This window comes from Chiloscyllium plagiosum, chromosome 36 (genome assembly GCF_004010195.1).
Source record: "Chiloscyllium plagiosum isolate BGI_BamShark_2017 chromosome 36, ASM401019v2, whole genome shotgun sequence".
In the NCBI taxonomy this organism is placed as follows: domain Eukaryota; kingdom Metazoa; phylum Chordata; class Chondrichthyes; order Orectolobiformes; family Hemiscylliidae; genus Chiloscyllium; species Chiloscyllium plagiosum.
In genome coordinates, this window is record NC_057745.1 from 36268027 (window position 1) to 36282267 (window position 14241).

Here is a 14241-nt window from a genome sequence, read left to right on the forward strand (position 1 = left end):
CCCACCTTCCCCAGAGTGCAGTCCAATTGTCCAAATATCTGAAGCCCTCCCTCCTACACCATCCTTGCAGCCACGTGTTCAACTGCACTCTCTCCCTATTTTTTGCCTCACTGTCACGTGGCACCGGCAACAACCCAGAGATGACGACTCTGTCCGTCCTAGCTTTTAGCTTCCTGCCTAACTCCTTGAGCTCTTGAATGACCTCCCCATCCCTCTTCCTACCTATGTCGTTGGTGCCAATGTGCACCACGACTTCTGGCTGCACACCCTCCCCCTTAAGGATTCTGAATACACGGTCTGAGACGTCTCGGACCCTAGCCCCCGGGAGGCAACAAACCATCCGTGAGTCTCGCCCATGTCCACAGAACCGCCTGTCCGTCCCTCTAACTAGAGAGTCCCCTATAACTAGCGCTCTCCTCCTCTCCCCCTTTCCCTTCTGAGTCTCAGTGCCACAGACCCCTTCACTGCAGCTTACACCTGCAACGCTGTCCCCCCCAACAGTTTCCAAAGCTGTATATTTATTTTTTAGGGGGACGACCACAGGGGAACCCTGCACTGCCTGCTTCTTCCCCTTCCCACCTCTAACTGTTACCCAGCTCCCTCTGTTCTCCGGCGTAACTATGTCCCTGTAGCTTCTATCAATCACCCTCTCAGCCTCTCGAATAATCCTCAGTTCATCCAACTCCAGTTCCAGTTCCCTACGTCGTTCGGTGAGGATCAGGATCTGACTGCATTTCCTGCAGACGAAATCGGCAGGAGTATTGGTGGTCACCCCTACCTCAAACATCCTGCAGGAGGAACATTCCACTGCCTGCGCTGCCATGACTGTACACTTTCTCCAGAAACAAGAACACTGAGTCAATAACACTGAGTCACTTACCTGGGGTCTAGAACACACCCACTCAAATACTAATCACTTACCTTCCCGCCCAGCTATGCGCTCCAACCTCACTTCCGCTGCTCCCACTCAAATGACCGTTGGTGATTAAAGGGTGAGTATTTATACTCACAGTTCTCCTTCCCGGCTGCCCCTCTGTTTGCCGTCACTTCCTCTGCTGCTCCCGCTCTTTTTGTGAAGAGAGAATAAAAACACCGCTGCCCGCTACAGGTAAGTAATTTTGAAACAAACTGTTTTACCTTAGCTGTAGTCTCCCGGATTCGCCTTTACTCGGCCGCTGCTCCCACTCAAAATGATTTGAGAAAAAAGATTTTCACCCAGAGGATTAAGATGAAGGAACTAAATGTTTGCAGTATCCAAGTTTGCAGAAAATACAAAGTTGGGTCAAAGATTGAACTGTGAGGAGGATGCAAAGATGCTTTAGTGTGATTTGCACAAATTGAGTAAGTGGGCAAATGCATGTCAGATGAAGTATAGTGTGGATAAATGTGAGGTTACCGAATTTGGTGGCAAAAACAGGAAGGACATTTATCTGAATAGTAATAGATTGGGAAAGGGGAAAGTGAAACAAGATCTAGTTGTCCTTGTATGCCAGTTACTGAAAGTAAGCAGGCAGGTGCAGCAAGTGGTAAAGATGGCAAGTGGTGTGTTGGCTTTCACAGCGAGAGCATTTGAGTACAGGAGCAGGGATGTCTTGTTAGGGTTGTGGTGGGCCTTGGTGAGACCACACTAGCAGTACTGTGCACTATTTTGCTTTCATTATCTGAGGAAAGATGTTCCGAGGAAAGTGTGAAGTGATTTGTTTTGGTAGGAAGAAGAGACAATATACATAAATGTACAATTCTAAATGGAGTGCATCAACAGAGGGGTGGATATACCTGGATGAACTGAAACTTACAGGACTGATTTAGAGCACAGTTTAATAAAAAAGGGTCCTGATCTCAATGAATATGGGCGTAAAATACAAAGGCAATGCAGTTATTTATAATAAACCTGTATAAAACACTCATTTGTACCTAATTGGATGACTTTTCCAGTTCTGGGCACCACACTTTGAAGGATGTGAATGCATGAAAGAGATAGATGAAAAGATTTACAGGAATACATTTTTTTTTTCTTCATGGATTATGGATGTCACTGGCTTGTACCAGCATTTGTTGCCCATCCTTAATTGCCTTTTGATCCTTTTGAACTGCTAGGACACTTCAGAGGGAAGTTAATGGTCAACCCTATTGCAGTGGGTCAAGAATCACAGTTAGGCCAGATCAGGGAAGGACAATAGTGAACTAGATGGGTTTTTATGACAAGCAACAGTGGTTACATGGTGACAGCTAGACTAACCTTCAATTCCAGAATTTTTATTGAATTCAAATTTCACATCAGCTATGGTGAGATTCAAACACATATCCACAGATTACCTGGAATTGTGGATTACTATTTCAGTGACACTACCCCAAAGGAGCAGAAATAGGCCATTTAGACAATTGTGTTTGCTCTGCCATTCAACAAAATCATGGTAAATCTAGTAATCCTGAGTTCCTCTCTCCTGTCTTTCCCTAGAACACTAGATTCCCTTACTGATTAAAAATCTGTTTGTCTCAACCATGAATATTTTTGACTTCCCAGACTTGACAGCTATCTGCTTAAAGAATCCACAGATTCTCTTCCCTCAGAGAAGAAACTTCTCCTCATCCCTTACTTGAAGATTATTCCCTCTTGTCTTAGACTATCCCACAATGGGAAATATCATCTCTGATCTACCTTGGCAAGCAGCCATCTAAGAATCTTATAGTTCAAATAAGTTGCCATTCAATGACTCTAAGCCAAACAACTCAACATCTCCTCATAAGATAATACCTTCATACCGAGGAACAACCTAGTGAACCTTCTCTGGGCTGACTTCAATGGCAGAATATCTTTCCTTAGATCAGTGTATCACAACTGGGCAAAGCATGGTGGCTTAGTGGTTAGCACTGCTGCCTCACAACACCAGGGACCTGGGTTTGATTCTAGCTTTGGGCGACTGTCTGTGTGGAGTTTGCACATTCTCCCCATGTCTGCGTGGGTTTCCTCCCACAATCCAAAGATGGTGCAGGTCAGGTGAATTGGCCATGCTAAATTGCCCATAGTGTTCAGGGATGTGTAGATTGGATGCATTAGTCAGATGTTAAATGTAGGTGAATGGGTCTGGGTGGGTTACTCTTTGGAGGGTCGGTGTGGACTTGTTGGGCCAAAGAGCCTGTTTCCACACTGTAGGGATTCAATGATCTATAAAACTGTTCACTTGGTCAACCTGGTGTCTTGTACAGCTTTAGCAAAACCTCCCTATTTTTATAGTCCATTCTCTTTGAAATAAAGGTTGACCATTCTCCTTCCTTATTTACTACCTGCTGAACCTGTACATAAGTATTTTGTGATTCATGCATAAATGTGTTGCAACTTTCTACAGTCTTTCTCCGTTTAAATAATATTCAGATCCTCTATTTTTCCTGCCAAAGTGCAAACCTCACATTATATTCCATTTGCCAAGTTTTTGCCCATTCACTTAACTTGTTTATATCCCTCTGTAGTTTTAGTGATGAGAAAGTTTGCTGCTCATAATATTGTATATCTATCAAATTCCTCTCTCAGCTTCCTCTGCTCCAAGGAAAACAAAGTCAGCTTATCCAGTCTCTCCTCATAACTGAGACTTTCCATCCTAGACAACATCTTGGTGAATCTCCCTGCTTCCTCTCCAGTGCAATCATATTCTTCCCATAGTGTGGTGACCAGAACCGCACACAGTATTCCAACTATGGCCAACCAATATTTTACAAAGTTATAACAACATTTCCTTGTTCCTATAATCTATACCCAGGCTAATGAAGGTGAGTATCCGATATACCTTCTTCACCACCCTGTCTACCTGTGCTGACACCTTCAGGGATCTATGGACTTGCCACAAAGTTCCCTTTATTTCTCAGTACTCTTTAGGGTTGTGCCATTTGTTGAGTCTATCCTTCATTTATTAGACCTCCCATAATTCATCACCTTGTACTTAGCAGGATTAAATTCCACTTGCCATTGCTCTATCGACCTGGAATTGATATATGTGTTGCATCACATGTGTGTATGTGGTTGCATGCAAATTGGACAAGCGTGCCTGCAAATTCTGGTCCAAACTGCTTCAACACATGTGAAGCATGTTGCTTGTCAGCTCATACAGGATGGTACGTTGACATGGCAGGTCGTATAATCCTTTTAAGCAAGATGGGAAAGGAGACAAAATCTTCAGGTTGGATAACACTTTTCCTGGACTAAAATACTCAGCTATTTTTCTTTACACAGCCATTGTTGGAGGTGGGCCACATGTGAGCATGCACCAGCACTTCTCCAACATCATACGAGAAGAAGGCTTATTCGGTCTTTATCGAGGATTCACGCCTAACTGCATGAAAGTGGTCCCTGCTGTAAGCATCAGCTTTGTTGTTTATGAGGAAATGAAAAATCTCCTTGGCCTCACCTCCTATTAACAGCCATGAAAAGCCAAAACATTTAATTCACTCTTCCCCTCCTTCTCTTCAATCCTGAACCAGAAAAGCAGGACCTGATGGAATGGAGATATTATTAGCAGATGTGATGAGCAGAAACTCTAGTGGAAATCTAGTAGAGCTATCCAGTGCACCCATAGTCTGCTTAGTGGCAAGCAGACCACTAGCCCTTAGCCAAAAGCCATTTGCAGACTAATTAGTAGCTTCCAGAACTGACCCAAATACTCTCCAGAAACTAAATCATTCACTAAAGGCCAGCAACCAAACAATGCTGTCCAGCAAAGGCCAGCACACCAATCAGAAAGTACACAAGGGACCAATCCCATGAGCAGAAATCTTCCAAACACTACTTTAACCAAGGCCAGCTTACCAACCAGCTCAGCCACCAGAGCCTATTTCATCACAAAGGCAATTGACCAGAGAACAGGTCACTAGCTCGCCGTTCCATCAAAGGCCACTGTTACAACTTCTCAATTCATCAAAGAACAACTTGCCAACTACCCAATCCACCAGAACGAACTGGGCAATTCACCAGAAACTAATTAGAAAACGAGCCAAGTTACCAGAAACCAGCTCACCAACAAACCAATCCACCAGCGACCAGCTCAACAACCAGCCAATGCACTAACGACAATTCGCCAATGAGTCAATTCATCAGAGACAGGCGTACCAACTAGGTAATCCAACAAAAACCACTAAGCCAGCAGAGATCAATTCACCAAAGTTATTTCATCAAAGACCATCTCTACAACCTTCTAATCTATCAGAGTATATCTCATTAACCATTTACTCCAATGGAGGCAGCTCACAAACCAACCAACTGCTTGAACAGAAACAGTTGATGTATACTTTGTTCCACAACTCCGGACGACACAAGTTTCTGTACAATGGTATTTGCTTTATTATCGGACAGCCAACGAGAGATTCAAAATGTCCCCAAAGTAGCCGTGTCTACTTGTGGTGACACTTCTCCATAAATCTCTGCCCTACTCACAAAGACAGTATTTTTATAGAGATTAAACAAAAGGTTTATCAGTCACATGGTCGATTGTCATTACGATTATGAATTATGAATTTACAAAACCTGATAAATGTTGATGTCCTGTGATAACTTGTGATTGGATTACAGAAATCGATTATCATATTCTTCATGATCATGTGTTGATGGGAATAGATTAAAACAGAAGGATTTTGCCTGTTCTCATTGGGGGATTCACAAACCTATGCTAATCTGGAGAGGAAGTAAAACAGTGGGCGCAGGGGGCAGTTTAACAGGGTTGTGGCCAAGGCTATCAGTCTTGTCTGGGAAGGGCAAATACTTGTGTCTGATGCTACAGGAGAATTCACATCGGTGGCTCCACAAGGCTGCATTCCTGAGGTAGAGTCAGCCTCCCCCCTTACTAAGATGTTCTGTCTGTATTGTTATCAGTTGATTCTGCAGTAAGTCCTTTGGTAGTGGAATGTTTAACCCTCGAGTCCCTAATTTGTCCTAAAAGAGAAGCAAAGCCTGGAACTGACCCCCCCGTGGCATTTTAATTTCCTCATTCCCTCCTTTTGATCATTTGATGATCAACCAGGTCTCCTCAGAGTCTATTGTGAAAACATCTGGACAACAGTGGCCACAGCCACCGAAGCACTAGAATGCAGGATATCACAATTAGTATTGTAATTCCGATATGCAGGCCTCCCAATCCTCCAAGAATGCCCCCTAGTGACCACCCTCCCTTGCCATCGCTGAAACCTTTGTCGATAGTTTGGAGAAACTGAATTTCCTGTGTGATGTGTTTAAAGAGGTCAGTGATGTTAGTGGACTCATTAGGAATGTAGGTGCAGCACAACATACCCCATGGAGCATGATCCCTAAAGGGGTTGGCTTTCAACCCTTGTAAGCTGTCAGGGTGGAAACAGCACACCACCCCACAGCCTGGGAGCAGGATTATTCCAGAGGTGGCCTGTGGTTCTGTTGTGGATGCCAGACCAATCAAATATAAAGTACACATATTCTGTTAAGTTCGCATAGGTTTGACCCAGGGATGGTAGAGGAGCATTCACTCATTCCCACATAAGTGCCTTTGGTGGGCTTCCCTTCCTGCCTGAAACAAATGGTGTAGTTGATGGTATTGTTGAGAACAACAAGGGAGGGGGCCTACACAATTGGTTGTAATTAGGGTGATACCAGCCCTTAAATGAAGTCAGATTATACCCTGCCGACTGCTACTCTCCTGTGTCATCGGTGTGAGAAATGTCACCGGAAATGCTTCAACGCCGTGGCCATTCGGCCAGTTCGTGCCAGCGAAAAGGTATGGGTCACAAAGGGATTCCTCCCACCAAGTGGGGGGAGGCATGTGGGCACATACTCAGCAGTGGATGTGTCTTCCCATTATGTGGGTTGTCTGATAGGCTAGGTGCAAAAAGGTATTATGCTGAGGGCTGTGAGTCTGGAATCCATCTATTCTCAAGGCCCCCCTCTCCCAAAGTCACCAAGGTCACAAGTATGGAAAACATCCTTGTCCTTAGTTGTTGTCTGTTTCTGCACTGACTCTTTTGCAGTCGGTTCTGTGTAACCACCGAAGATGGCCTTGTACTTTCACAGCCGTGAGAATTATTAGCAGCACTTCCCATCTTGGTCCTAGGCTCTTTCATTCCCAGTCCTGGCTCAGCAGTGGGATAGTCTCCTTCAGGCAGACTGTCACTTTCTCTGTAAGCCTGGCATACCTGCAAATGAAAAACTTTGGAAAGATTTGGTTAGCCCCTGTAGGTACACCCTCACCTCCCCTCTCGGGGTGTTCATATCTAGTCTCCTTGGGACGGGGTGGGGTCAGACTATCCCTGGTCCCCATGGGGTCCTCATGAGCTTCCCGTAAACCACCTCAGCAGGAGACTGACTGGTTTTGCGTGAAGGGATAACCCTCATGTGGAACAGGGCCAAGGGTAGGACCTTCAACCAACTGAGGCCTGTTTCTTGTTTTGGCTTTGTCAGCTTATTTTTTGAGGGTACCATTTGCTCATTCCACCACTCCAGCTGCTTTTGGGTGGAGAGTGCAGTAGAATTGTTGTTTTATTGCTAGTTCCCTGCAAATCTCCTGGTTAATCTTAGCCCTAAACTGTGGCCCATTGCCTGAGCTTATTGTCTCTGGGAGTCCATAGTGGGGAATTATTTCCCTCAACAATATTTTTACCACTGTTGCAGCCGTGTTATCCCTTGTCAGGATTGCCTCAATCCATCCACTGAAGACATCTACTATTACCAAACAATACTTATAACATTGTACCCTGGGTACCAGGCAAGAGAGTAGTCCCAAAACTGCAAGGCATTCTTTTTCCAGCATTTTCTTTTGCAGATCAAGCATGCTTTGGCTCGTTTCTCAGCCATTGTTTTGGGAATCAGGGTGCCGCCAGGTTTGTAGCAAAGTGCTGACTATTCCCTCCTTGCCGAGGTGTGTACAGTTATGTACATAATCCACCAAGATTGGTAAAAGCAAAGAAGGAACACAGACCTGTCCCACAGTTTGTTATGAACATCAAGGGTGCACCCCATCTATGACCCACAGTCTGTGTTCCCCTGCAAAGGCGTCCCCTGTCAGCGACGTATCTCACCATGTTTGGCATACCCATCCTCCTAATTTTTGTAACAAGGTGTTGCTATGAGCCCAATGGAACCAGGAAAGTGGGGCATTAGGCTGCCGGGTTGGCGGCGGCATCTACTAGTGCATTGCCCTTGGAGTCAGTCAGTGGCACCAGTGTGAGCTAAATATTTGATCACCACTGGGCTGAATCATACTGTGAGGCCTGCAAAAGATTATGCACAAAAACAGCATTACTAATGGGTTGCCCCATGGAGGTTAAAATCCCCTATGCTCCCATGAGGCTCCGTGGTCGTGGGCAATGCTGAAAGCATAGCAAGAGTCCCTTAAATATTGGCTGAACTCCCTTCTGCCAGGATGCAAGCCTGAGTGAGGGCAAACAATTCAGCCTTTTGTGCTGACTGGAGTATCAAAACCTGCACATTCAACCACTTCAGAATCCATAGTAATTGCGTATCCAGAGCATCGCTAACCTATGGGTGAAATAAAGGAGCTGCCATCCACATAAAAAGTGAAGTCTGCATGTTCAAGTGGCAGGTCAGTGGTATTCCTGTCCCAATGAAATTCATCAATACTGGCTGAAGGTGCATTATGATCGTAGGGCAGCTGAACAAACTCAATTTTTGTATGACCTTTAGAGTGCAATTTGGAGTCATTCTGGCCATCCCAGTAATAATTAAGAGTTTTATTAAGAGTTTTCAATATAAACTGGAAATCCATTTAATCAAAATCCAGTGCTATAATGTAGAATGTGCAGTTTTCAACTGAACTCCAATATAATTACCTGGTTCTAGTCTTTCAATTTAAATCCTCAATTTGTTTTTTTTCAAGCAGTTCTGATCAATCATTGCTCATTTATAATGTCCTAGGCTGTGAAATGACTGTGGCAGCATTAATAAAAGTCTTGTCAAGATGCCTCATATACACAAATAATGACTAACCCAAAGACAAAGATATTTACAACAGTATCTTAACCTTTGTTACATGATTTTTTTTTGCAAGATAATGTTGAACTGACACTTCAGTTCTCAGTGAGGAAGGGACATTGAAAGAGAATAAAGCTACGAATGGCACTCCATACTGACAAAGGAGATGCAGCAGTCTGAAAATTAAGTAGAGGTAAACGAGTCTGTAACAAAGATTCAATTTAACCAGTATCATTTTCTGAAAACAATATCCAGATCCACATTTACACCCTGTTTTACGATTTTTTAATTAAACTATATAAAGTTCACTGTAATTCCTCCACTTAATGAACAAATGTTAAAGTCCGAGGAGATTTTTTCATTAAGGAATAAGCAGATAAGCTTCACAAATCACCATCACTTTCCATCCGGACACTAGAACCCTGTTGACTACTGACACAACTAACTTGTAGCCCACTGTTGTGAATTGTAACAGCCTCCCCCTGTGTGGCCGGGAGGGACCAAAGCAGCGACCTGGTCCACCTGGTCAGATTGCTCAGCACTGACGGTAACTTTGGGAGTACTGAGGGGAATAGGGATGGTGGAAGAGCCTCCCGAAAGGACCCTCAGGATGCGCTCTGCAATCTCTTTAATTTTAGGGAACTGATGGCCCATAACCACCTTCCCAAACACATCCAGGCTTTGGATCGCATGGATCCTGCCCTACTACTACAACAACACACCCTCTATATTTCCTCTCCCCCCACCTTACTCTTGCAACAGGGCACTTCTGTGACCTCTGTGAGATGGCAGACCAACCCTTCTCAGTGAGACAAGACTTATTTGTCCCCAGGGGCAGCCTTTCTTTGGTATTTTAGAATTCAGCCCAGCATTCTGTAATCAAACAAACCAGAACAAAACAACAAAACAAAACCCAAACAGACAGGATTAAACACTGACACCCTGGTCAATTGTTTTAATGCAATCACAATTAAAAGTGCTAGACCATAGTTTTGGAATCAATTCACCATTCAAATGAAAGCTTTCACCACACATACCATCACAATCACTCAAAAATTCAAACTGGATATCCTAAGTTTAATTTGCATATGAAAACTTAGCAAAATGACCAATCTCTCAGAGAGGCCTACAGTCCCAATAACCATTTTCCTGATCAGGTATTTTTTCACAGATTGTCCCCCTTCCCAATTACATAGAGAGACTGTTCCATTTTGTCTTATGGCTCCTTGCTGTGCTATAAACAATTTCCACTGGCCATATCAATTCTGCGGGGTGAAAAATTTACTGAGCCTGCCCTCTTTCCTTATAATATATTAATTTCCACTGCCCATATCTGAAAGAGGCAGCTCCGTAAACCAAAGCCGTCAGGTAGTGATGAACACTTCCCTGACCGGGGTCACCAGTCCAGACCTTTTTCCTACAGGAACAATACAGAGTAGTCAATGTCACCCCGCAGCAATTCAGAGCAATCTGATAAAACTTACCCACCTTACAAGCTGGGTCAAGGTGGTACATTCGACCTCTTCATGGTACCAGTTCCACTGGGCGAGGGACAGATTGTCTGGCTGAACACAAGCAGCAGTTTGGGGTAAAATACCCAGGGGCGCCCTTACCACTCTGTTCTGTTCAATTCAGACTTTCGTGTCATTTACTCAGCCCAGTGAGACGCTCCCTATGTTGAGATCCGAATCACGGCACCAAATGTTGATGTATATTTTGTTCCACAAATTCTGACAACAGGATTCTGTACAATGGCAAATGTTTTATTATCAGACAACCAGCAAGAGATTCAAAATGTTCCCAAAGTAGCCGTGTATCTACTTGTGGTGACACTTCTCCACAAATCCCTGCCCTACACACAGAGACAGCATATTTTATAGGGATTAAACAAAAGGCTTATCAGTCACATGAGCAATTGTCGTAACATAGTTTAAGATAGGTAATTATGAATTTACAAAACCCGATGAATGTCGATGTCCTGTGATAACTTGTGATTGGATTACAGAAATTGATTATCATATTCTTCATGATCATGTGTTGATGGGAATAGATTAAAACAGAAGGATTTTGCCTGTTCTCAATGGGGGATTCACATACCTATGCTAATCTGGAGAGGAAGTAAGACAGTGGGAGCAGGAGGCAGATAAAAAAGGGTTGTGGCCGAGGCTATCAGTCTTGTCTAGGAAGGGCAAATACCTCTGTCTGGGGCAACAGGGGGAATCCACACGTGTGGCTCCACTAGGCTCCATTTCTCAGCCTCCCCCCTTACTGAGATGTTCTGTTTTTATTGTTATCAGTTGATACTGCAGTAAGTCCTTTGGTAGTGGAATGTTTAACCCTTGAGTCCTCAATGTGTCCTGAAGCAGAAGTAAAGCATGGAACTGACCACTCTGTGGCATTTTAACTAAATCACCAAGCCAACTAGTCAATATCAGAAACCAGTTTGCCAACCAGGCAATTCCATGGGAAACCATGTAGTTAACTAACCAATCCACTAGGAACTAGCTTGACAAATAGTGAGTGCACCAGAAACCAGTTCGCCACAAGTTAATCCACCTTAAATCAGCTTGTCAACTTCCCCAGCTACTGAGACCCAGTCACCAATTAGCCATTTCCCCATAGACCATCTCTAGAACATCTCAATCCACAGTACAACTCACTAATTAGATAATCCAGCATAGGCCAATTCAGCTCACCAATCAGCCAATCTTCCAGAGACCAATTGGACAACTAACAATTCATCCATAGGGCACCCCTATAAATCTCTTACAGAACAACTTGACAACTAGCCAAACTATCAAAAAACAACTTGCCAACTGTTGAAAGTGTAAAAAAAGTTTACTTGAGAGTAAAGCCATCAGTTAACTAAATTTACCAAAAAGCCAATCAGCCTCAGATCAGACTGCCCATTTGGAAGCCACTGAGTCAGCTGGCCAGCCCATAAAACATCCATTTGACAAGTAGTCAATGAACCAGCTAACTAGCCAAACCATCAGAAGCCTCAGCCAACCAACTAATTGAGAGAATAGGTTGCCAATTTGTCAAAATATCAGAGGCATACTTGCCAATCAGCCAATCCTCTAGAGATCACTATGCCAAATTACTACACAGAGACCCCTGCCTACCTAGCCTATCCACCAGTGGTCAACTCAAGCTAGCCAAATCACCAGAAACCAGCTCACCAAATAATGCCTTAACCAGAGACTTGTTTGCTAACTAGCTTCTTTCATTCATTTTTGGGACTTGGGTGTCGCTGGCTGGTCAGTATTGACAGCCCATGCCTATTTGTCCTTGAGAAGGTGGTGGTGAGCTGCTTTCTTGAATCGCTGCAGTCCACTTGCTCTGGGTCCAGTTTCATTTCTTTATTGTGATTTTCTAGCGATTGATACAACTGAGTGGCTTGCTGGGCTATTTCAGAGGGCAGTGGAGAGTCAACCACATTACTGTGGCTCTGAAGTCAAATGTAGGCCAGACCAGGTGAGGATGGCAGATGTCCTTCTCTAAAGGATATTTGTGAACCAGATGGGTTTTTCTGACAATTGACAATGGTTTCATGGTCATAAGTTCCAGATTTTTTTAAAAAATTGAATTAAAATCAACCAGATGCCATCAGCCAACTAAATAATCCACCAGAAAAAATCGTACCAAATAGTCAAATAACCAGAACCCAGCTTGTCAAGTTAGCAAATCCAAAGGCAGCTCGCCACCATGCCCCAAAACACAGATAAACTCACCAATTAGCAATTCTCCCAGAAACAAGCTCACCACTAATCAATTCAAACAACACTGACTTAGCCAATCTATCAGACAAGCTTGCCAACTAGCCAATGTATCAAAGATCAACTCACCAGCTAAGCAACCCACCTGTTAACAGTTCACCCAACTGTCAATCTACCAGAAACAATCTTGCTAACTAATCAATTCATCAGATATCATATAGATAAACGACCAAACTATACTGTTCAATGAACTAGCTGCCCAAATATCAATAAAAAGCATTTCTCTCCCTCTCTCATTGTATGGGACAGCAATAGGAAACAAAGACTGATTAAAAGAAAACATTTTTAAGCAGGAAAAGGCCTGGTGCTACCAGGTCAAACATCAAATCAAAGAACAACTATCACTGTATAGACAACAGTGCTTAATTAGTGCTAAAAGTCATACAGTAAAGACCATAGGAGATTTAACTCAATTTAACCCAACCTTGATTTCTGGACTCATGATTTTTCGAATTTTGTTTACTTGTGATTATACTTTTCCACCCATATATCTTAAACTGTTTGACTTTTATCTATATAATTCCATGTATTTTGGGTTTTGTTGGGGTATAAATTAGCTTCCATGTAATAGATTCAAAATACTTTTCCCTGTTTTTATTGAAATTTAGTTTGTTTACAATAAAGAATTATTTTTCTGTCACTAACAAAACCTGGTGTGAATTGATTTTGTTCCAAAAAGCAGTCAATCAAGCAAATCAGCAATTTTAGTGGTCCCATTGAGGTTTTGCACAGTTTTACATTTTGTAATAGTTTGTGGGGCATAAGTATTGAGTCATACAGCACAGAAACAGACCCTTCAGTCCAACCAAACCATGCTGACCATAATCCCAAACGAAACTATTTCCACCTGTCTGCGCTTAGCCCATATCACTCCAAAGATTTCTTATTCATGTACTTGTGTAAGTGTCTTTTAAAAGTTGTAACCGTACTCACATTCCACATATGAACTGTGTAAAAACATTGGCCCTCATGTTGCATGGGAAATCATGTCTCACAAACTTGATTGAGTTTTTTGAAGAAGTAACAAAGAAGATTGATGAGGGCAGAGCAGTAGAGTGATCTATATGGACTTCAATAAGGCATTCGACAAGGAGACTGATTAACAAGGTTAGATCTCATGAAAGCTGAAAATGTGTTGCTGGAACAGCGCAGCAGGTCAGGCAGCATCCAGGGAACAGGAGAATCGACGTTTCGGGCATAAGCCCTTCTTCAGGAATTGTTCCAGAGGTGTTCTCTGAAACGCCCCGCAAGTAGGCGGCCTCTCTCCCCAACATAGAGGAGGCCACATCGGGTGCAGCGGATGCAATAGATGATGTGTGTGGAGGTGCAGGTGAATTTGTGGCGGATATGGAAGTTTACTTTGGGGCCTTGGAGGGAAGTGAGGGGGGAGGTGTGGGCGCAAGCCTTGCACCTCCTGCGGTTGCAGGGGAAGGTGCCGGGGGTGGAGGTTGGGTTGGTGGGGGGTGTGGATCTGACGAGGGAGTCACGGAGGGAGTGGTCTTTATGGAACGCTGATAGGGGAGG

General features: G+C 43.6%; 1 protein-coding gene across 3 annotated transcripts in view; it reads left to right on the top strand.

Moving 5' to 3' along the window:
* The window catches only part of LOC122541109 (calcium-binding mitochondrial carrier protein SCaMC-3-like), a 130791-nt gene extending 118512 nt beyond the window's left edge, over positions 1-12279 (top strand). For all 3 annotated transcript variants that reach the window (XM_043677675.1, XM_043677674.1, XM_043677676.1), the window contains one exon: positions 4226-12279. In XM_043677675.1, the coding sequence (XP_043533610.1) occupies positions 4226-4410 (185 nt within the window). In that variant the 3' untranslated portion in view covers positions 4411-12279. The remainder of the gene's footprint in view (positions 1-4225) is intronic.
* The last annotated feature ends 1962 nt before the right edge of the window (positions 12280-14241 follow it).